We start from the raw sequence: 25,509 nt of genomic DNA on the forward strand, positions 1-25,509 counted from the left end.
TTGGACTTGATGATCTTGAAGGTGTTTTCCAACCTAAATGATTCTATGATTCTGTGATTCTATAATAACGTTCATTTGTAAGGCAAGATCCTTCTTGAATGAGACAGAACTGAGAGCTACTTGAGATTATCAGCAGTCAGGTTGTTGAGTGTCAACAGAACTAGAATGGAAATAACTGCTGCCTTTTTGCTACAATTTCAATTTTAGCTCCTTTCAGACATCTCCTTTGGATTTGCATTTTTACTGCCAAATTAAGGACTTGCATAAGAATCTATTTGGACAGAAATACAGGAATTCTAGGAAGTATACATTAAAATCTGTAAACGGTGACAATAGACTTGTCAGGCTCAGCGATGGCCTTACAGACCACTGGGGCAATATAAATGCATTGGGCCTGATCCAAATCCTTCTAGAAGCCAATCGAATGATTCAAAGGATGAAGAAAGCTCCAGAATTAGAAAGGGGAATATGCTTGCACTGATTACACACTACACATGCACTTAGACTTGATTTAAAATAGTCTTTACACTGATTCAGTAATGTTTAACCTCTTCAAGAATAACAGAAATTCCTTAGTTAACAAATAGAATATATTTCTGATGCTTTCACAATGCAATTGAAAAAAATGCTGGACACTAACAAAAAAAAAAATTCACCTTAAGTAAATGTTAGTAGGCAGTGATTGAATGTTTATAAAACAGGGTCTTAAAAGGAAGCACCTGCCTCAGTTCCAGTTACGGTGTTCTTACCACATTGCTGTTAGCACTTTTTTCTGTATGGTTTTTTACCACTGATAAAAATCCAGGAGAACTGACCTTCTAGACTTTTAGTCCTTATTCATACACCTTCTGTTACCAGCAACAATCACTTTACAGCTAAACATTTTCTCACTATGCTTGAAAATAATTCCCAAGGAAAAAGGAAAAGTTATCCAACTTCTGCCTCAATATCAGTAATTTTGTCCCATAGCACAGGCTCAGTCATGACAACAAGGCATCACCAAGACCTGGGGGCAGTAGGGTAGGGATCTAGCACTTAGCAGCTTGCAATTTTTACTTCTTGGAAAACAAGTGAATTGAGGTTTCAGTGTTTCCTTTGCACAGAATAAAATAGTTATTTCATTTGTTAAGATCACTTCCACTTGCTTCAAAAACAGCCATTTCTGATTTCTCTGAGAATCCCAGCCCTAGCACTAGCCTATTGCTTGCTTAGCTCAGAGGAGGTAAATGATGACAGTTGTATCTACCCAGCTGTTGCATGGTGCTGGCAGAAGCTGGGAGCTTGCAGACTCCTCATACGCAGCACAAAAAAGGCCTCTAAATGTCAGTCAAGGCTTAGAAGTTTGACCTCATGGTTTTGTAAAGGTACCTGGGTTTCTTCTTTCAAGTATCAATTCCATGATTACAATGTAAGTTTACCCTGGAGCAGAGCTAATGACTTATTCATTGTTTTGCTCAGGTGTGCAGGAGGTGAAATTTACCTGCTGAAACAGGTATGTGCACCCGAATGATGCACAAGACAGGGAAGCATCAGCTTTCCCATAGTGCGTCTCAATCAAAGGAGGCATTTTGTAACAGCACCTGTCTGCAGCATTGGAAATATACATTATTTTAGAGGGTGACAACTCTAAAAACTGCATGTTTTGCTATTTTCTAATGGACAAAAACCTCATACTGTGCTAAATACATCCTGTTTTCTTTCTAGGGAAAAGACGACTTAAGTTTATTCATCAAAAAGTAGTAATTTGAAGGGAAAAAATGTGGTTTGCTTTCACATATGATTTTTGTGAAAGACCTAGACATGTTGCATGTACACCAGGATTGCAGTGAGGGATTAATGTAGAGGGAGAAAAAGAGATCGAAGTCCAACTGTATGTGTCATTTAATTGGTTTGTCATTTGCATCTGAAATTAAAAGGAACTGCCTGAAAGCAACAAAATAATTTTATCAGTCAAAAAGCTCCCCTGCTGGGATTACTTCTGTGTGCCAGTACTGCTCTCTTGAAAATAATAATACCGTTCCATAATCCATCAAGAAATACATATTTAATAGGGAAATATTCTGAGAGTAAAAGGCAAAGTCACATAACCTCTTTCTTCTCCCAATCCCTGACATTTTCTGTCCTACCATCACAGGCTCAGTCATGACAATAATATGTAATCAAAACCAGGGAGCTGTATAGAGGCAGCACAAAAATTAGCAGCTCCTAAAAGCAATTTACTTTCAGGAGAAGATGGATTAATACACTTCCTTATGTCAACAGCTATTTAACATTTAGCAGCTTGATCCTAAATACACTTTTGATGCTCGAAAGAATTTCAGAAAGCATACTTTCTGTTGTACAAAGCAAGAATCAAATGTAAGCCACCGTTACTTAAAAGAAAACATAGCTTGGTAGGATTTGGCCCCACACTTTAAGCAACATCTGAAGTTAACCTTACCTGGGTAATACATGCACCAGTGAAAGCCACAATCACAGCCACAATGTTAACAGTGAGCTGGAACTGCAGGAACTTGGAGATACTATCGTAGACGTTACGTCCCCACATTACAGCCTTCACAATGCTACTGAAATTGTCATCTGTTAGGATGATATCCGAGGCTTCCTTCGCAACATCTGTTCCAGCAATACCCTGGAAAAATTAATTGTGAATAAAATTACCTACTAAAAAGTACAGTGACAGTTAGAATACAAATCTTCATACTCATTCAAAGTCCACAGTTATACAGAGACTTCCCAGCACATAGTAACAGTGACAGCTGAGTATATTCTGCATTTTATATTTGCTAGGAAGTTATCTAGTTTGGCCTATTTTTGAAAGTGAATAAGGGTGCAGAAAAGGGAATTGATAGAGAGCAGTGGCATTCATGTGATGATAGTTTTGAGTGTTTTAAATTAACAGCTTAATGACTACTGATCTTCTGAGTTATTCCTATCATTGATGACATTTTATTAATAAACATGAACAGAATTGCTAACAAAAATAGCTATTACATATCGTAATATATAGTCTAGTATATTAATGTCTTCAGAGTCAGAGTAGGTTGGGAAGACATCTTTACAATTAGTGATGGATTTTACCAAAGCAAAATAGTACTCCGCTGTTGTGAAGAACACAGAGTTCATTTTTCTGTGTTGGCACCAGATTCTGCACATAGCCAATAATTACCTTATATAAAATATTGAAGAAGTATCAAAGATAGCAATACCAGTGAATCTAACATAGTAAATTAAAGGATTCTAAAACAACATAACTCATCCTCTCCAATATATTGCTTCATTGAGAAGTGATAACTAAGCAACTTTCTCAACATTTAATGAATGAAAAACCTCTTACAGCAAATTTATAATGACACAAACATCAATAAATATGCTCAAGATTATACCATTGCAAAGCCAACATCAGCTTTTTTAAGTGCTGGTCCATCGTTGGTTCCATCACCAGTCACAGCTACAACCTGCCTCTGTTCCACCTGTGTGCTGTCAATAATACCTGCAAAAAATGTATATGTGAGTGTATACATACATATATATAAAATAATTAGCAAGATAAAAATTCCCTCTGAAAAATAGCAGGCTCTGTGTAATGTAGACTACATAATACCACACAAGTCTTACAGAGATTAATAGAGGTGATTTTTAAGGAAAATAATGATGAAAGCAGTGTCATGACTAATATACGCTACTAGACATCACTAGTAGAATTTACAACGAAAGTTCTGATCCTGCATCATCAAAACATCACCAAAACTTGCATACACTTCAAAGGGAATGAGATCAGCTCATTATGTTCTTTTGGAAGATTTCTACTACTTAAAATTATGTGTCACAGTAAACCCATTTCAGCCCAGCTCTCTGATTAAACATCAATGGAAAGGATTTGCTGAAGACTTAAGTTCATGCTTAAAGCTGTCCTAAACTGGGACTGAACTGGAATATCTGCTTTACTGCTATGCCTTCTGGCAATCAGTTTAACCTAAAGATAACAAATGCCATTGATGAATTATATTTAGCTGGAGCCAAATTAGCATTTTAACATACATGTTCAGTTCTGCCAAACAATGATTGAGAAGATATAAAATAATTCTTTAAATTCTGGAGCCAAACATTTTAATAAATAGACATAATAAAATAATTTCTACTTTCATTTTGAGATCTTTTGAGAAAAGAAAGGACTTTTCACTTGGTGAATCAAGTTTCACGCAACTAGCCTGCAGGGAAGTATTTTCCACTTATGCAGATGGGGAAAGTAAGGAAAAGAATCAAGAATTTTTCTGAGGTTACAGAAGCTGCCCTGGTTTTTAATAGGATGGGGATCATTCACCACTCATGTTTTTATTTCCATGTCAGAGTCCATTTGAATATGAGTCCAGAATACAAGATTGTTGTGTACGATACAAGAACACCTCTCCATATTAACGACTTAGTGGGAAAAAATGACAAAATTCCTTTCACTAACGCATTTTGCACAAAATCATAACCTCTAAAACAAATCATCAAAACCTACCCAGTGTGAAAAGCTTTCATTCTACTCTGGAAAAAAATAACTCACATATCAGATAACTAACCAGAAATAGGAAATTGCCGATTACTGAGCAATAGCTGCCTCTTGGCAAGGTTCAGGCTTATCAGGCACGCAGAAGATTGCAATGCAGTATGGATGCAGTTAGTGTCCTGTATTTTTCAGTCTTATTAAAATCAGAAAAAAACCTATTCACTTTCCGTTGGCAGTATGAGCTCAGATAAATGACACATTATTCTGATAAGATCTTATAATGAGAGCTTTCAATTTGTTGGGGTGATTTGCCTTTGGTGTTACTAAATAAACAGGACCATCAGCTGCCATTACTGTTAAAAGCATTTATCTTGGTCTTCCTTTCTTATTATTATCACAACCTTTGATGTTAAATTAATAGTTTAAGCTTCTGAAAAAAGTCATTAAAATCTTTGACACATCATGATATTAACTGCTCCAACCAGGTAGGTAGCATCCTATCACAAGTGGGTTCCAAATGGGAGCACAACCCAAATCAAGTTGAAGAGGTTCTAACAAAAGACCTCCTAATAGGTATAAATAGTGCTCTAGTGTCAATGACTATACTACCAACTGCCCTGCATCAGCCAATTGCTGGATGCAGCTAAGTAATTCACAAGGTTTAGTAGTCATTCGGAAGGTTTAGTAGTCATTTTTATCCCTAAAAGCAAACTATGCAGCCGGGATAAGCCCAACACCCTCTAGAGCACAGAATCAGCAGTCACGGAAAGATAGAGATAAAATGGTCTTGGTTACCACCAGCATCTCAGCCACACACCTTCATCGCAGTGACCACTGCTAGTGTCATCAGAAATACATCAATGCACGGCACAACAGTATGTGGATGGACTTCAGTGCTATTCACAGGAAGAGAGAAGATCTTTGCAGAACTTTCATTTGTACGTCAGACAAATTTCTAAAATGGAGCAGTAGTGATTATTTGGGATTCAGAGGATTTATCATAGCTATACTTATGCTCCCTGACTTCTGCATGCTCTTTTTAATCTATTCCTCCTTCCCCATTCCTCACGTTTCTGAATTTTCTTCTTTGCAGCACTTTCCTCCTTCCTAACCACATTTACTTTTACTTTTTTTTTTTCTTTCTTTTTCTGTTAATAGTTGCAGTAAGGTTTCACCTCGAGAATTTTCTTCAGTATCGAGTAATACATCTGTATAGATTTTACAGTGTAAGGACACCAAACAGAAAAGGGATGCTTAGAAAGGGTTCCCCCTCTGAACTCTTGAGCTGTGGAGAACAACTGCTTCAGTGATCAGTGAAAAATGTAAATAAAGGCATGACCCGACAGACTGCCAATTAAGAGAATGCCCATTTCTTTAACATTTACTGGCCTTTCCACTCGTTCAAAACAGCTAACACAAAGCTTCAGTATTAATTAGTCATCCCTAACAGCCAGGAAATTTCTTCAAAATAAACTGCTTTACTCCAGTTGAGTGCTTACATACAGTATTTTAATAAAAACTTAAAAATTTAAAAATTCCTAAAACTCAGCAAAGCTTCCTCCCAAAACAGCCTCTGCTGTTTCATTGGTCTGCTTCTTCATCTTAAGCTGTTTGGCCATGACCTTCCTCTGTCAAAAAGAATTTTATTCAACAGACACAGGAATACACCTAGAGATAACATTACAGTGTGTCCCCCACGCAGATTCTGCTGATGCTGCAAGAATTTGGGGAGGAGTCATGTAGCTTGCATAAGCTGTAACTTTTTCTGAGCAAGGAGCTTGTTTCTGATGAGGGAAAAAATCACATTTAAAACAACTCTGTGTAGCTATCAAGAGGGGCACTATATGCACAAGCTTGCTATAAAAGGTACCAGCACTGCATACACAGCTGAAAGTGAAATACACCTTGTATTTCCCCCCTTCCTCCCATCTAATGTTAAGGAAGCATTAAATCAAATCCACTCAGGATAATAATATAAGGAATATTAACCAACAATGTGTCTTCCATTTCTTTTACAAGGAGCTATCTGTACCCATGGCTCAGATCAAAAACATCAAGTATAGCCTCAGGTTCTCCCTTTATTGCAGAACAAATGCCGCTTCATTTAAACACTTCTTAGTTGCATTATCATCCTTAGAGTCGCATCAGTAAGAAACCCTTGGTTCTGGGTGAAAAACATTCCTGGTTTAGATATTTCTTTCTGTCTCAACTGATTAACTCAAAACAGGCAGACAGGAAAAACTTAGCTACAGTAGAGCATTTCAAAGATGCACACCAATTCAGGTGTTACCAATGCAGTAAAGCTGATCATCCCATATGCTTACACATATTTATATTTCTTTGACAAGCTAAACATAGACAGATGCAGTAATATATTTTCATAGGCATGTTCTGTTCAGATTAGTTTTTAATATTTCCAAACTTTTTGAAGCTCCCTGTTAATTTAACAAGAATTTAGAAAGTCTGTCTGAAAGAGAAAATTTAAATTCACTTTAGTTACATGCTTAAGTACATGCAGGAATAGAGCTTTAAAGGTTAACATAAAAGTGTTATATATAACATTAGAGACAGCATTGGTAATTGTTAAGTGAATAGTGCTCCACAAAGTTCATGATATTAGAATGGCAGAAAAGAACATGGCGAAAACGCATGGATTTCTGTACTAAGTGTGCACCACCAATGTGCTTTATATTATAAGACTGAAACACTACAGGGGAACCTTGAAGGCATCAGTGCCTCTCACAAAGTTACACTGAACACAGGCTGCAGAGACCTAAATGGTATTTACAGAATCCAAACCTCTAGATTCAAATGCAGTATACCTCCTGCTTCCTTTAAACTATTTTTATGTTCTTCGCTTCAGGGAAGGGTTGGTTGAGCTGACTTTTTACATTGTGGAACAGGTCAACTTTCTGAATATTTCTTCATATGAATTTGAATAAAAATAAATATTAAAATTTTCTCTCAAATGGAAATCAAAACCACTTGCAATTTGCAACATGCTGATATTTAATATCAGATTTTCAATTAATACAGTTTTCTATATTTGTATTATTCTACCTAGTCTCATGGCATGTCCACATTAACAAGGTCACAACTATAATACTGTCCCATGCAATAATATTTGAAATATTTTAGTAATTAAGGGCAATTACTAAAAATATTTTCTTCTTTAAAGTTCCCTTTCTGCTTGTTAATAAATCAGCCTTACATGTGAATAGAATAGTTGTTTTTAATATCACAGAAAAATAATTCCAGCCTAATTTAAACGTATTGGAAAGCACAGCTGCTTTAACTGGTAAACTGAATATTTATTTGATCTTCACTATACCTTCTAATAAGAAGATATTTCCCATCAGTACTAAACAGTTGCTTCCCATAGTATTTTAAAAAACAATATTACAATATTGAAGTATTTCAGCAATAGTATTATAAGGACACATCAGTATAAATGATATGCATGTTTACTTGTTGTATTTTGAACTAAGGTAAAAAATATGAAATTATACCAACGGATGTCATAAAATCCATAAGAAATTGTATTTCAGTTGGATTGAGATATCTAACATTTTGTTTCACTGAAACCCTTTGTGATGATAAACTATTTTGACATCTTTTTTTCAATCTACCTCTACTTCAAAGCCATAAAAATTTGAGAGAAACTATCTGCCCAGCCTGAAATGCTGAACTATGCCTTTCTCTAGTCCCTTAGCAGTAGTAAAAACAAAAATGCAAAATAAAAATGATCCTTTTGCTGGGTGGGATTGTGCTCTGTTAAGGAGAAAAAATATTCCCTCCAGCAGCTGTATGTCATTAAAAATTAAATATAAAAAAAGTTTATTTTGTGATGTGTGTTTTTACCCTAGAGCAGATAAAATACATCAAAGAAGAGAAAATCCTCTTGATCCCTCAAGTGTCTGAGAAAAACATAACATTTTAACAAGAGGCCCAAAACTAGTGAACATTTAAATAGTTTCTTGTAACTTTTAATGGCCCTTCGAGTATTACCAACCAAAAAATTCCATCATGATTTTCCACAGACTTGCTCTTGAACCTCGTTAGATACTTAATTGCTCTATGATTTGACCTTGTGACATCTTTAAAACATTAATTGTATTAGTTGCATAAGGCATTCAGAAGTAGTAAATATCTTTCGGATTGTCAAAGTGCATATACTATAAAACATCACTAATTTGCTGCTTTTTTTTTTTTCAGCTCTGTATTGATTTCATTTTGTCTGGCAAAGGTTTCATTTTTCTCTTAAGGGAAAATCCTGAATGATTCAAATGAGTACTCCCAAGGGACTTATTTAATCCACTTAATGAAACACAAATTGTTGTGTGTTTCTGAAACAAATAAACTATTAGGCTGTACAAGTCATGTCCTCTAAGAGCTATAAGACAGTATTTTATATACACTAGGGAAGTGAGGAGACTTCAGGTAACTTTGTGCTGTTTTAATACTGACCTATGGAGCTAATAATTATATTGTGCAAACCAGCGGTCTCCAAACCTTTTCAATCATGAACACCTATCAGTATAATCTTTTTGAGCACACACACACACAAAATATGTATATTATTTATAAATTATACATATGTACTACTATATTATGTGCCTTATAAAACATACATTAGAAAAGGATGAGATGGAGATGAAATAAACAGTGTTTTTTAAATATTCTCCTATTAAATAATGGTAAAAAATATTTTCTTCCTGCATCCCAGTGGATTGTCCCTGACGTGTGTGCACCCCACTTTGGATACCACTGGTCTAAACAATGGCTGGAGAGGGTGAGTAACAGCACTATGTCTCCAGCTGCCCCATCTCATGCACCGTGCCAGAGCTTACAAGGTATCTTAGTTCTACTGAATGATCCATGCTTCCAGAGCTCTTCACATGCACTGGTCCTAATCCCAAAGGACCCAACTGATCCAATCTTCAAATTCACAATGGAACTTTTGCTCTAAAGTCATTTAGGCATTTCAAAATTACATACCGCTCAAAAGCTTTGTAATCAGTCGTGTGTGGAGTCATATCAGTAAGCCCTTGCCATTCCAAAAGGATCTCCTACCTAAATGTGAATTATTATTTAAGTACTCAACCAGCTGAAAACATGTAACTGATCATCTGGATCGTATCCTGAACTTTAGCTCCTCCAAGAATTGCTAAGAGTCTCTCCGGACTTTCTAGGGCCTTAGCAAAATAATCCAGTTCTTTCTTCATCAGGAAGCCAGCAAACACAGCCATCTGCCAGCGGGGCTTCTGCTTGCGCCGGCCCCCCATCTTATCATGGCCAGAAATGATGCTACTCCTGATCAGAAATCTTCTGATTTCATCAGCTGTCTTTTAAGTGTGAGCTTCAAAGTCAACAGAACAAGATTTCAGGTCATCAGGAACTGCGAGTTACAGATACGAAAAAGGCTTTATAAAGAAAACTGCAAACAAATCCCTCTTCTATAGAGCATTCCATCTGCAGACAGTACGGTAAGAGAATATAATTTGTATGGTGAGGTTTTTATAGGACAAAAACAGACTCTAAAAATACAGCCAGAATTCTAAAGGAAGCCAATGCAAATCATACAATTAGTGAGCCTATAGGAGAACGGAATGGCTTAAAATACATCTCCATTCATGTAATGCTACAGACGGCAGCTCCTACTTACATGATCTCCAATAACTGCTATCGCAACATGCAAAGTTTATCTTGGAATACTCTTCAAAAATAATTGTGGGAGAACAGATGCACTTGAGTGACTTGATTTACTCTAAGTGAACTTGTTCTTGTTTTCTTCATAAAAAGGTATAGGTAAAGACTAAAAAATCTATGCCCCCTCTTGTTTATATGAAGAACAGCCTATTTCTGGACAATATTTTCTTTCTGTCCAGCAAACATGCATTTTCCCTTCCCAGCTAAAGCCTCATTCTAGTCCAATGAAAAGTCACAAGGCAAATATGACTTTGCCTACATCTACTTGCCAGACATCTTATTGGTATTTCTGTTACTCCTGCCAACTAGTTTCCTATTATTTTCCATTTGAAGGCTCAGGTAAAATGCAAATGCAAGAGACTGGGTTACTGAGAAAACTTCCTTGCATTATGTATTGATGTGCAAGTAAAGATAACAACTCATATATTTGTAACAGTAAAATTTTTACAACACAGACAATGTGCCGAACATAATTCAGTAACTTTTGACATTAATAACACACGCGCGTGAAGGTAGTCTGCACGCACCTTTTACCAAAGTGTGTTTGTCCGTGGGAGATGAGCGAGCAAGCACTCGAAGCTTTGGCCAGATTTTGTCAATCCGCTCTTGCTCAATCTGGGGGCCGGGCAGAACACAAAAAAACCCAAAACAGTAAAGCTGTTAATCTGTGATTAGCAAAATGCAAAATATATTCGCATCCCTGTGTCAGATGATTCACTTCACTACTCGGATCTGCAACTTTTCTCCAAAAGCACAGAAAAACTGCAACAGTCATCAATACTGCAAATGAAGGCAAGGTCAAAAAAGGCAGTTTTCTACTACCAAAGCTCAGCTGTTGGCTAATGTAGGTAAATTTTGCCACAGTATCTAATCAGGCTTTCTTATCATCTTTATGGATAATTCCACTCAGAATCATGACTCTAGATATAGGATAGTGGAGTTTCTCAAAGCTGATCAAACATTTACAAGTAAAAGTGTGTTGTTCTATTGCACATTTGAATCCAAGTTCTTCATTTTGGCACCAATAATGGCAGAATTTTCTCTGCATACCAATAGCAACAAGGACAAATCCGTTGCATGTACTAACCTTCCCAGGATTCCATCAATCAAAGCAAGGAGTAAACGACTGTGTCCATTCATTAATGATGGACTCAAAGACACAGCATAGAGTTTACTTTTTTAAAGCTGACTTCAATAGCCTGTGTGTTAGTTCCATCTTTTATGAGGAGTTAAAAATCTTCTGAAGAATAGATTAAGTTATGCAAATCATTAGAGTGAGTGGATATAGCAGTACATTAGATAAAGTGGTATAAAATAATGAGAGGAGCTGGTTCTCAGTACAGATTGCATTTTTATGAGACAGACCTGCAAACTGCTATTGCGTTCCTTCTCCTCTTTGCTAACAAACCTGCTTTTAATGTGCTTGGTTTTGATTTCCTGTAGACTAGTACTGTGGTTCTAAAAACTACTGAATTAGGCTAGCAGTAAACTGATAGTGGCTCTGCATCATGAATAGACTGCATTTTCACTGGTATTTTGCATTGTAAAGTGCTAGCAGTAGAAAGAAGTAGCAATATCTCCAAGTAGTCTTTACTGATATGAGGTACACATCAGTGCAGGAGAAACAACATTTCACTGTTATTGCTATTTTTTAATAACGTATTCATAATATGTATGGATTTAGTATATGAATTACCTCTCCCTTCTCATTTCGGATCCTTCTGTTAAACTCTTTCCCTTCAAGGCAAAGAAAGTCTTCTCCCGGATGAATGATTCCACATTTTATGGCAATGGCACGTGCTGTGTTGATATTGTCTCCAGTGACCATGCGGACTGTAATTCCAGCTCGCTGGCACTTTCTTATGGCTTCTGGGACCTACAAAAGCAATATAACAGGAAAAAAAATTCCTAGATAAGAGATAAAATGTAAGTCAGGTGTTTACAGTCAGAATATTTTGAGGCTAAGAAATTCATGAAGCAAAAAGAGAAATCATACATGTTATGGCATATTATAGCTACCTGGCTATTATGGAATTGAGGTTAGACCACAGGCAAGAAAAATCTTGTATCGAGAAGCACACAAACCATTTTTTAGATCAGTTGCCTAAAGCTTCCCCTGACTTTATAATAAAAAGGAGTGCTCTGCACCTTTTTTGACTTTTAGCATCAAGGTACAGCATGCTGAACCTAACATACTCAACATACATGTAAATATAAACTAAGAATACACATATTTTGCACAGAAAATTATTTAACTTCTGATCCAAACTGTCCTTTCAATAAGATTCTCTAAAAAGTTACTGTAATTTAGCACTGTAACACTAATTCACGCATATCAACAGGTGGAATTCCTAAATATATGAGCTTAAAATTTCATTAATAATTCACATATTTCAAAACTGTAAAAATGAAGTATGATTTTAGTGTTGCTCCTTTTTGCATGAGACTAACTTTTCCTGCTGCACAGTATACATACCACTGAGAGAGAATTCAGTGTGTAACAGGGTCCATGAGATTAACATAGAGGTTATATACTGACTTGGCATCATATACAGCTTATTTTTTAAAAAAAAAAAAAAAAAAAGACTTTTGTAATTAAAATGTGCAAGAGGTAGGAAACTGATTCCTACTAATTAAATAAAGCTCTTTTAATACAAGCTACTTGGGTATATGAAGTCAGTGCCTATAGAAAGGCTACATATCTATTGCTCAGTTTCAGATGGGGAAAAATTTCTATTCCCTTAAACTATATCATAATCAATGATAATTTATTAATGAATATTACTCTAACCAATGAATGCAGTCTCATCACACTTTTGCGTTATTATGAAAGCATTATTTCTTCATGAAAAAAATAACACCATTATTTGACATGCAAGAATAAGAAGGGAGTTTAACACTTCAAGAACAGCCTAGATACTTCAGCACACCACCACTTCTCTAAATTTCATTTTTACCTAGAAGAGACTAAGGGCATTCCAGGATTCCTCATGAAGACAGAAACCCTTCACAGAGCTACAAGAAACTGAACTGCCTTACTGCAGAAGACAGCAAAGGACAGATGTAAAGCAATTATAGATTGCACTGGTTCTTATATGGGGGGCAGCAGAGAAGTACTTGAAGTAGACAACTGACAGTCTGAGAGGAAAAAGATTCCCAGAAGATGAGCATGGCTTAGATAAGCATCTGAATATTAGGCAGTGATCCTAAGTAAACCTCCAGGCAATTTGAAGGTTACCTCACAAGTTAAAATAGCTCCAAAGACCTGGCCCTAGATGCTTGCTCTGTAATGTTACCAAACACTCTCAATCTATGTAATGCATACATAAACCATATCTGAATAAATTCCCCAAATACATATACTTGACCACTGACTGCAAATTGCTGCTACATTATCAGCTGAGCTTCTTCAGATGACATACTTATGTAAAGTAACAGGATTGTCTGACTGTGATGAATTATGTCAGCAATCATGTATATAGAGCTGTTGATTTCCTACAGAAACTAGTAAGTAAAGGATATGGTATGAAAAGAATTTTAATTTTCAAATAATTTAAAAAAAAAATGTAAAAAAAACCAACCCAAACCAAACAACTATTTAAGAAGGGGTAGCAAAATGGGTATTTCTGGCTACAATAGCAAGGCCTCTCTATATTCTACTGCCAGTTCAGTGCAGCTTGCTGATCATAACCTCTATCATAGATATAAGTGTATTGTAGAACTCAATGCCAATTAGAGCGGATTCATCTCATCCATTAGTACCAAAAGTATTAAGAAAAACAGCCACCATCTACAACATTACACTATTTTGTGTGTTTCTAGATATTTTAATTTCCTCTACAGCCACAAGTGTGTGACACTGCCGAGGGCAGGACATTGCCTTTTACAGGACAACCACTGCTCTGATCCAGTGTGGCAAATGCTGGGATTCTAATGGTTTCATGGGGCCAGAAAGGCTATACATCTTGGACTGCACATCAGGCTGAAATTATACACCCTTAAACCATATTGTAGATAATGATTATTCTAATCAGTGAATATCATTTCACACCGTGTTTCTGCATCTTTGTTAAAGGCAGTCGTGAAGCTTCTATTTTCCAAAATGCCACACTAAACTAACACCTAATTGAGGATCAGACTAGTACTTCTCCCATGACTACGAAGAAAATCACTTCACCCTCAGACTCCATCCATTGAATGTACTGTTTGCAGAATGACCCTCTGCCAATGCAGATTACAGAACCAAGAGAAAAATTAAGGGGCAAAGGTTTATCTTCCCATTTCCTCATCTCTACTAACTGAGAATATTCTTCACAGAAGTTGTATCCTGGAAACATTATTTGGACCTGAAGCCTTTTAACGTTATGAAATAGACTTCTATGGGGGACATACAATCAGATTAAATCTATTACTTAAGCAAATGACTCCTGATTTACCCAGTTTCCACATTAATAATCCTGACTATATCCCATTTGCCACTTTGGAATGCCCTTAGTATCCACTTTAACTGTGGAGACCCTCATGCATAGGATATGACAGATTTAGGTGACTATCTGTAAAACCAGCACAGTGTATGAACCATGAAGGAGAAATATAAATTACAGCGCAAACAGAAAAAACGGTCTGTTCACATAAAGTGCCACTCCTATTAAATAAGGTCATGGGAGGACAACCTAGTTTCAAATACATCTCAAACTCACATATAACTAGAGAAATAATTCTATTTTCCTCTTCTCTCATTTTTTGGACAGCTGGTGGGTGGTATCTGATTTAATACTGTGTACAGTAATTACAGTTAAAATATTGTTCATATTTTTTTATTGCTGTAAGGAAGAAAGAGTGTTGGCAGACTGAGTAGGCAGTGGAAGCAGATATTTTCCATCAGTTTTGCAGAGCATAAGTACATATTTTATGATTTTCTGGTTTATTTTCTCTCTGCAGAGAAAACCTTCTAATGCATGCATAAATTATCCAATGCAGGAATATCTATCAGAATCAGGTGACAAATAAATAGGTGACATTTGGAAGTGATTTATCTTCATCTCCCAGATATAACAGATTGTAGGCGTACACGGCAAATCAGTATAAGCCAGTACAGACTCATTAAAATCAACCCAGAAAGACTGTCAGAATCGACAGAGAAATCTCTATAGGAACAACACATCATTCTATTTGTTCTCTTCTTGTTTATTTATCAAAGAAACCCCCCCACACACACAGAAGATAAATATCAAGCAGGTAGTTCAGTACTTGATAAAAACAGCCACTGATAATGACTAAGGTGGTGTCAGATTAACCTAGGAATTATGCAGAAGTCATGGGTGTCCAGTGGTTACACTCCAGATAAAGCTGGTCAGTTGCTGGATATCATTGTTGAATAATTCATCCAAATAGCTTCTTTTAATGTACAGAAGGAAATGCAAGTGCAAGAAAGCCCCCAGCAATACGATCAGAAAAGATGCAGCACTCTTATTTCTGAAACCATGCTAGCGTGACACCACTGACACTGCAGGTATTCACTTACTTAAACACTCCAAGGATGCATATGAGCAATGTGCCACAGGAGCTCTGTGGAAACAAGGAGGCTACCATTTTGCATGTGTTAACTCCAACAATTATCTTAGGGGAAAGGAAAAACTGAACCTTCCCCAGGAAAAAATGGGAATGTAATTTAAGGGAAACTAAGGGCTGCCAGGGTGGTGACATTGGATTGTTTCATTGGAATGACCTATTCCATCATTTCTGTCAGAATAAATTCTGATATCCATGAATACTGAGACTATTAATGAAACAGCAGTTGTAGCAAGATTTCTAATTTTTTAATGCTCTTTCTTCCCTACAGAAAGCACATTGAAAATTTATAAACTCCAGTGGTGACTCTATATAATAAGTGGGCTTAATTCTGGCAAAATAGTAAGGTCCCTTATAACAGCCTAACATCTTACTATTTGCATCTACCATGGTGATTTCACCATTGTAACATGTGTATATTATGATATTCCAACTAAGTCAGATATTTCATACCTAGACAGTTTTTCTGAAATTTATGTTTTTCTTCTGGCTTGGGGTTTTTTGGTTCTCTTCCCACCCCCCCCACCCCCCAAGGTACTGCTACTGCTTTTTACCAATGTGTGGAGTAGTAATAATATAAACATTGTTTTAAATGTTCTCATGATGTTATTACCACTCTAAAACAGCCAAAAGGGACAAGGAGGGGAAAAAAAACCAAAACAAAAAACAAAGTCCCAAAGAGAACTGGAGATTTGTCCAACATTTGGTAAAATTCTGAAATGATAGACATTTTATTGTGTGTCTTGCAATGAAGTAAGAAGTGTTACTGCATATTCTGGTGTTAAACCACAAGAAATTCATTATTCAAATAATTATCTAGAAATAAAATGTTTTCCTGCCTTCATCTTCTTTGATCCTTTACATAGAAGTCAGACTTGACCTCTTTATTTTTAGCAACACTATTCATTTTTACCTCAAGCTCCTAAGAAATTATTCCCTATGAAATGGGAGCAGTTTTCTTATAAAACACACCCATAATAATCACATGAAAGGATAGTTTGCAGCTGTTTTCAATAATAACTGCAAATCCCACTGCTACCTATTCCCTCAGTGTGTCATATCACACATAACCTGACTTAAAGCTATCTTCTAACAACATGGATCATGAATCAGCTCTGGAGGGAAAGAGGACTGATTCACAGTTCCAGTAGTCACTGACAGTTAAAAACTTTCCGAGTTTATATATATATGTGAGCTAGAGCATTAAGGGATCACTGCAGACAGAACATTTTAAGAATGTTTTGAAATATTTTTAAAGACTTGCAATGTCAGGTGCAGGGACAGATGGATTAGCAAGAGACCATCCAATGACAGATAAAGTGAATGCTGTTAATCTAATGATTGTGGAGATAAGGAGTTTATCATACGTTTTTTATCTAAGCATGATTTACTTTATATTATAACCTTCTTGATATTGGAAAAAAACCAACAAAGTCCATTATTACGCAAAGCATAGTTTGTACCTGTAGTTATTACTAGTTATTACATAGTTTGTACCTGTAATTATATCATGCTAGTTTCCAAAGTTACAGGAGTCAGAAGTATGTAAAAGCCTACTCTATAAAGGACTTGGGGAAATAAATCAGATTAATTTATACTTTTAATGTTTTATTAAAAAAAATAATTTCCTAACCTGTCTAGCATTGCCACCAATTCTCAGTGGATCAAATACAAGTATTTAGACGTGATTAAATAGATGATCCAGTAAAAATGCCAAATGAGACAGAAGACTAAAAAAGAAAAAGATTGGTACCAAACTACTTACTTTTTGCACCATAAGAACCCACTCTTTTTGTATAAGAGGAATTTGAGTTATCTTTCAATGACCTTAATCCAAAGCAAACCACAGCCATTAATCATCTACTGAAATAACAGCAGAATCAAAGAGTGCATTTCTTGGAGCAAAACAGGAGAGCATGAATCGCTCCCCCCATTTGCAGGAGGTGCTGGGGCAGGTGCTCTCACATCACACCGCGCGGCTGCAGCTCTGCCTACCCAGCAGCCATGGCCACGCACTCAAGGCTGAGTCAGCGAGAAAAAGACATCCAAAATGCCTGCATTTTATGCTCAGCACTTCCAACTTTGGGACTTGCCTTCTGTCACTGTTTCTAAACGGTAAAATGGAATTAATTCTCCACTATCAAGATTAATTATCGAGCACCATATACATAGGTCAGAAACAAAGTTTCTGCCTCTTAATCTGCCCTTTGTATTACTGTAGTAATACAATTTACAAGTGTAGTAACAGGCACCTGCTTCCAGTGGGCGAACCCAGTACTGATTTTCTCAGTTTAGTTGAGTTGAAATTTTAGTCATATTTTTACAAGCCATTTACATATAGTATCCATGAAATCTGCAGCCTTTTCATAGCAAAGTTTTCCTTGTCCAAACACAACATTAAAAACAGTTTTCCTGAGTAGCCACCAGTTACATCTTAAGACAATTAGTAAAGTGGCAACTGTTACAGTAAAACACGAAACTCCAAGACTGTATGCAATTTCTGTGGAAAGCGAGCACATTGCAGTTATAATCATGGCAATTACAATCACTGCACATCTTTTATCTACTTTCAGAGTTGCATATCACCATATTACCTAAAGAAAAATTCTTTAATATCTGCAAGCATAATAAAACTGCTGATCAGTCCTCCTGTATACTACTCCTTGAGAGAAGGTTAAGTCATCTCAATCCTGAGTTCAAAAAGCCCTATTTTGCTTTATTTAAATATTGGTTGATTAATAGTTGATCTTTATCAAGTTAATTATCTGACTTTTATCAAGTAAAGTCTATTTCTAAAGCTCACGTCCATCTTCTTTGACAGAGCTAATTAAGAGAAAAAAAGATAAAAACTGCAAGAAATCAGTAGTTCAATTTATGTTCAGTTCTCTGAGAAATGCCTTATAACATAAGAATTTGATATACCTCTGGCCTTACTGGGTCTTCAATGCCAACAACACAAATGCAGGTCAGGTCAGATAATATGTCATTTTCATTGTCCCAGTCAGGCTCTGGGCTGCTGTTAAAGTCTCGGAAAGCAACACAGATAGTTCTCAGTCCATCACAGGCCATAGGTTCAATTACTTTCTTCACCATTTCATCTCGGTCACGTGGTCTGAAGATACGAGGTTCACCAGCTGCATTAAGGATCCTGGAACACCTTTTTTATTTAAGAAAATGAAAAAGAAAAAAAAGATTTGATTGTGTATTTGCATGACTGCTGAAAAGTATTTCCCTGTATCAGCTCATTTCATTCAACACTTTGCTTTTTTGATGGCACGTTTTAAATTTCTACTGTAAATTTCTAGATTAAACAAGATTTACTACTGAAAGATCAGAGAATTTGTTTGTAACTTATTACAGAGACACCAAGAGCCCTTCCTCCCTTATTTCCTCAGTACCCATGTAGTTAATGAGCTGACAACTTACAATGAAATTGAAAAATCCTTATTTTCCAAATGGGTTGAATGTAAAGAATCCGTTCGTAAACTATCAAATGCAGACCCAATTCTTTGGCTAGCTAGTGATAAGAAAAATAAGCCAAAGATTTTTGCAAGAGTGAGCACTTAAAAAAAAAATTAGAAAAGAACAATAACAGCTTATACTACTAAAGTGTGTCTACTGCATACTAAGTATTTCTACTATAAGTAGCAATTTCCAAACACCAAAATTCCCATGTATGTCTTATTAGTGTCAGAATGTTTTGCATTTTGGAAAAACACAGCAACTAATCAATCGAACTTACTTCTTCAGAACAATTTCAGAAGCTCCTTTGCTGTACATTCGGAAACTACCATCTGGCATTTTAATGACAGTACTCATTGACTTTCTGACAGAGTTGAACGTGTAAACTTTATAGAGTTTCTCCTCAGGAATGAGGTTCCGAACAGGCTCATAATCCTGCTTCAAATCCAGGACAAATCCCAAGAGGCCACACTCCGTCTTATTGCCTACCTGGCGAGGCAGGCCACCCTCTTTTTCTGGTGGCTGAATAGGAGAAAAAAATTAGATATTAATTTCTTTAATGATAAGCAGTACACAATGCCTTCTGAACAATTAATAACAGCGTACAGTTTAAGATATGAAACTCTAACTGTGCAATCATATGTCTTCTGATTTTTAAAAGCTAGCAAAAAATCCATAGGGCTTTAACAGACTTGAAGCAGCGATTCTCACAATGAGGAAAATTTCTCTAGACAAATATCTACATTTGGACTCTTGCATTTCTTTTCTTTTAAATTAGCCATTGGCAGCTGAATAGCTTGTGATGGTTAGGCAATACATCATTAAAATGAAGTAACTTTCTTTAGGCTCAAAAATAATTCTAATTTGTCACAAACAGAGTATTTCCTTTTCTCACTTGCTTAGAATTATATTGTTTTGCGGACTTGCATGGTTATAATGGTGACTTAAAGAAAGATCTGTCCTTTTTTTTCTACCAGGCATTTTTTACGTGAAAATAAATCTGCATCTAATCATAACAGCAAATCTCAGTGAAAATGGTATTTCCAACAATCTATAAAATAATAGTTCTACATCTAAAAGTACCTGTTTCTAGAATTACCATACTTTAGTCTGCTGCTTCAGACAATAAATGCTTTATATGTTAGAAAAAATGGAGTAGGCTAAACATTTTGCAACTCCTGACAATTCTCAGTCCTTCTACGACCAAGGAAGGCTTTACCTTCCCATTCAAAATATGAACAAACATACATTTCATTTACAAACTTTCTTGGAGGTGTAATACACCCCAAACAAAAAGTTCCTCTGTTGTCAAGACTCCAGACTGACTTCAAGTGACCAATGTGTGAACTATAGACTGTTGATAACTTAAATTTTCTTGTACTCAATAGAATTAGAAAAGTGTTGCTTAAGCTAGGGCTGAAATATACTTATGGGAACAGAAAGAAGTCTTTTCACAACTTTAATCTGCATGAAAAACAGATTTTGATTTGACTCAAGACAAGACTGTAAGTCATCATTTTCAATGTGACTTAAACTTTTGCCTCACATTTTGCAGAATTAGGACTGCAGGACTATGTTCAGAATCCATGTTTAATTTCACTATAGACTTTAAAATCCAGTCTACTTTGGAAGTGGGATTCCTAAGTAGATGGAATCCCCTACATTGCCCCTCAGTGGGATGAGAAGTAATGTAGGGAATGATTAAAGTTGCAAATCAGTAATCCTACTTAGATTTGAATTCTTGCAACAAGTACAGCCACAAAAAGGGAAAAGGGGACCTTTAAGTAAACATTAGTAAATAAGTAAGTATTCCAGATAACCACCAAAATTGCAGCTGGTTTAAAAAATGAAGGTCAGATAGATAATAATAGACTGGTCTAGAACTGAAGTAAGCAAACAAACATGGATTTTTTCCATAAGAATTATCTTTCTATCACCAGGAAAATATATACCTGGTGACAGATAGATTAATGTAATTTCTTTTTCAGAGAGATGCTTCTATGGTGAGCAATACATAATAATCTAAAAATCTCTGTCTCAAAGAGATTTATCCTTCCAAAAGGAATTGTAACACCTTTCTTCTATATGAACTATCATTTTTACTGAGTTATATGGGTCACATCTGTGTTGCTATGACATTTTAGCACTACACTAGGGTCAATGTAAAACACTCACACTCAGCAAAAATGCTAATAGGCCATATTAATTTTATTGTATGCTATAACAACTTGCCCTGCTGTAATCCCATTATACTGTGATGTAACTTCCTTCTGGATTCTCAAATTCACTTAAGAATCCCTAATTTAAAACCCAAGTGCTTGTACTTATGTGTATCTGAAAGGATTGTTACATTCAATGGATATGAAAATCATCAGTTGGGAGTCAAAAAATACCCTTTAAAATACAGGGGTTTTTAAATAAATAAGGTTCATTTTCATGACATTGCAGGCACACAGTTCCTGAAACATGCTAAGAACTTCAGGTTTCTCAAAACAACAGAGTAATCGACTTCACTGCCTGGGTAGTGATGCTAGGAAAGACTGATTTGTCTGTGCATATCATAGCAAACTCTTTCCATTTTAGACCTAAATCCTCACTTATGCTTTGTTTCTCTCTGCCACTGAAGTCAGCAAATCTTGACATTGACTTAAATGTGAATGTGATCGAGCCATTAACAAACACATACTGGAAACCAATGAGAAAGACATAAAATTCTTTCCATCAAAGACATACAATCCCAGACAATAGTTAATTTATACATGATTTCATCACGCTGTGATGTGAATGGATATTGAGAAAATAAAAATCTGCCCATACTTCACAACATATAAAACTAAATATTAGAGTCCTTCTAAAATTATTTTTATTTCAACAATAAGTAGATCACACTCTCCTCTTCTTACTGTGGTCTAAAAATAGATTTATTTTAGTGAACATCTTTTGAATGCAAATACGTAAGCAAGGGGAAAAAATACCAGTGAAAAGAAAATGAACAGATATTTCAGAAAGGTTTCAAAATCTAACAAGTGGCCACCTCCCCCTAGAGCAGCTGCTATCTCCATATTCTTTGTACATTACATTATAATAAAGCATATGGTGGTGAGAGCTGGCAAGTAGCACTTCCTTTCCTGTACTGTTTCAGCTCAAAATCTATATGCCAAAACCAGTCTCCTTGCAGATTGTTCTTGACAATCCTTTGCAGAAGCTGCTGGCTTATAAAACTTCCTACTGTGCTGTATCTATATTTATTTCTTGCTGAAATCTGCAGTTTATGGCACCTGGAAAACAATTAAAAGGACAGCCCAAAGGGGTTACTTTTGAATAATTAACTAGGAACAACTCCATTGACTCCTCGGAGAATGAAAACCCTTTGACAACATATGAGAGAAAGCCTTTGAACTGTGATTTGCAAATAGGAACTCAGTCTTTTTGAATGCACTGTTTCTCAAGAGCTCAGTGAAAGACCTTTTGCTAGTCACAACACAGCTACATACTATACAATCTTCTACTAGAAGAGACTGATCCAATATCTTCCTCCAATAACAACTTCCACTGATCCTGGTAAAATGTTTTCAAATGTTTCTTCCAAGTCTTTGTATTATTTGTGTAATAATAATATTTGAATTGTAAGTAAATACTTGCATGTAAACCAAACTGCAGACAGATGTTAAAAAAATAGTTGTTACAACTATCAAATCAGAATAGGTTTCTAGGTCAAAGTACAGCTGTATTATTAAGGCTTAAAAATACCACCCCAAAAGCTAGTATTGACCTAATACTGAATTTGGATTACAAAAGGAATTTTCAGAATTATTTCACTGGAAAAGAATTGACTAATAAGACAAGTTAAGAAGGAAGAAATATAAAACTGTGGGCATAACTTAAAGATGTTCTTCAACTTTTAAAATTAGATTAGGAAATTATAATGCTTCCATTTTTACCATAACACTTACTAAACTTCATTCTTCTCATTGCCCCTTTTGATGTGAAAAGAGAGGACCTGGCAAGAAGATCCAAGTAGTCTTTCCAAATTAAAATGTTAGGAATTCATATATTACCTGAAGCCTTCATTTGTTTTATGTTATTCTCCTGTGTTCTACCCATTGGACTACTCCTTTAGAACAATGATGATTGTAAAGACACAAATTTTATTAAGATAAAAAAATGAACTTTGCTAGAATATTATATCCATATCAAATGTTCCGTTTCAACTCCATTCACAATAGGCAAACAGAGGAAAATACATATTTTTAAATTAAATTGCAAAAATTTTCACTCTATACTTTTTTTACTCAAAGAAGAGAAAATGGACCAGTATGTGCAGGAATTTTCTCTGTAGATTTAAGCATTATATATGTAAAAATTAAAATAACCAAGAAAGATGAATACTGTCCAAACCATGTGATATACTTTTTTAAAAATTCTTAATACTGTAAAAAGGAGAAGTACTAAAAAACTAGAGTACTATGGAATTCAGAGATATTCCCTCGTTACATAATTTGAATCAATGGTTTAATAGAAGACATCTAAAGCAAGATTAAAACACACTAAATTTATAATCAGCTTTTTGCAGTTACAGGTTTATTCAACTGACTTCAAGCTAAACAAAGACAGATTTAGAAATTACTGTTTATCTTAGCGAAAAACTTAAAAATGAAAGGCATCAGTTCTTTCTAGCCAAGGATTAAGAATCTAAAACTTTGCTTGACTAAATAAAGTTTTCAATTACAAAATGGGAAACAGTTTCAAAAGATGTGTTGACAAGAAGAAAGCAGTAATAGTAGACATCAGCTGTCCTAGTTTTCATTTGTGATTTCTCTGGGATCCTGTTAACTACAGAAGTTCAACAGCAGCACTGTTTTTTCTGTCTTTCATAGTATGACCATTTCCACAGATCCTTCACCCCACCTATAATTTGGATTCTGGATGCCAAACAACAGAAATGAATTTGTTTTATCTTCTCTTCTGTGCCTTACTATTTGTTCTAAGAGTATTTATTGTTTTCTAGCTGTATCACCTCTGCGTAACTTCATAGAAATGCACATCCCTGCATAAGGATGCAACAGAAACTTTGTTAAAGCTTGTCTGGAAATAGGCTGGGTTTGATATGCTAAGATTCTCTTACAGAAATTTTTTTTAAACTTTCACTTATTGCTTAGAAAGCTTACTTAATAATCCTGTCTGACTTTTCCCAAACAGTACTGTGGAACTTTCCTTTGGTTTCATTGAACTTCTGCCCACATTATACTTTCAACACTATGTCAGCGCATAGCATACTGCTGGCTTGCCAGGCAGACCACAACTGGCATATTAATTACACACACGACTAGGATAATACTAATTAACCAAACTCCAAACATTTTATTAGAATTCTTGAAAAATCTTTTTGTAGATTAAACCAAAGAAAAACAAAAAAGCATCCTAAAGATAAATTTCACTACAAATACCTGGCATCAGCTCTATACTGTTAAAATGTTACAAATTTACTTTCAGAAGGTCTTTATTTAGGAATAAAAATTAGTCTTTATATCTTGTGCAGATTCTGATATTTGCTACCCTTGAGGACACATCTAGAATAATATTATTGACGTGACTGATGCGGAAGATCACAACTTGTCCTCAGACTGTTTGGAATTTTAAGTAGTTTTTTCATGTTAATGATTAATAAGTTGCCTCTGTTTTATACAGAGCACAGAAAGCAACATGCTTTCTGATAATATACAAGCTGTTTTACAACTCAGAATCATCACTGCAAGGTACAATGCTGTTGAAATTCAGTTAAATTAAAGTCAAAAGTCAGTTTGAATTGGGGTCAGCATAAGGGATTGAAAAAGAACCGTTAACAACTTGGAGCTGGTTGCATAATCATTTTGGCATCAGAAGAAACAGACTGCATTAACCTTACATACCGTTCTGATCTCACTCACTGGATTTAAAGCCCAACATTTAAAAGTTAAAGGTTTGGTTTGGTTTTGTTTTTATTCTTATGTACACCACTGAGTAGACTAACAGAGGTGTTCCCATTCACTTATATCATGCCTGTTCATCAGAAAGTAAAATTTATCTCCCTTTTATCTTCAGAGGATTGAAAATTTTCATACACTAAACTGATACAGATCTCTTCCTTCACTTTATTTCAAACTCAAGCAAAGCATTTCAGTTCCAAAGAACTACAGGTCCACATCCCTTAAGGATGGTGAGCTTCTAAATTCCTGACTTTGATCAGTTTGCATTATAATGCATCGTTTTTTATGTCCAATGATTACACATTC

General features: G+C 35.5%; 1 protein-coding gene across 5 annotated transcripts in view; it reads right to left on the reverse strand.

Annotated features, from left to right (window-relative positions):
* The window catches only part of ATP2B2 (ATPase, Ca++ transporting, plasma membrane 2), a 194,570-nt gene that overhangs the window by 37,737 nt on the left and 131,324 nt on the right, over positions 1-25,509 (reverse strand). For all 5 annotated transcript variants that reach the window (XM_010584463.1, XM_010584461.1, XM_010584460.1 and 2 more), the window contains 6 exons: positions 19,518-19,759; positions 18,698-18,932; positions 11,901-12,080; positions 10,732-10,819; positions 3,387-3,493; positions 2,441-2,632 (listed from right to left, as the gene is read on the reverse strand). In XM_010584463.1, coding sequence (XP_010582765.1) covers positions 2,441-2,632; positions 3,387-3,493; positions 10,732-10,819; positions 11,901-12,080; positions 18,698-18,932; positions 19,518-19,759 — 1,044 coding nt within the window. The remainder of the gene's footprint in view (positions 1-2,440; positions 2,633-3,386; positions 3,494-10,731; positions 10,820-11,900; positions 12,081-18,697; positions 18,933-19,517; positions 19,760-25,509) is intronic.

Source organism: Haliaeetus leucocephalus, unplaced genomic scaffold, assembly GCF_000737465.1.
Source record: "Haliaeetus leucocephalus isolate CR32 unplaced genomic scaffold, Haliaeetus_leucocephalus-4.0 Scaffold984, whole genome shotgun sequence".
Lineage (NCBI taxonomy): Eukaryota > Metazoa > Chordata > Aves > Accipitriformes > Accipitridae > Haliaeetus > Haliaeetus leucocephalus.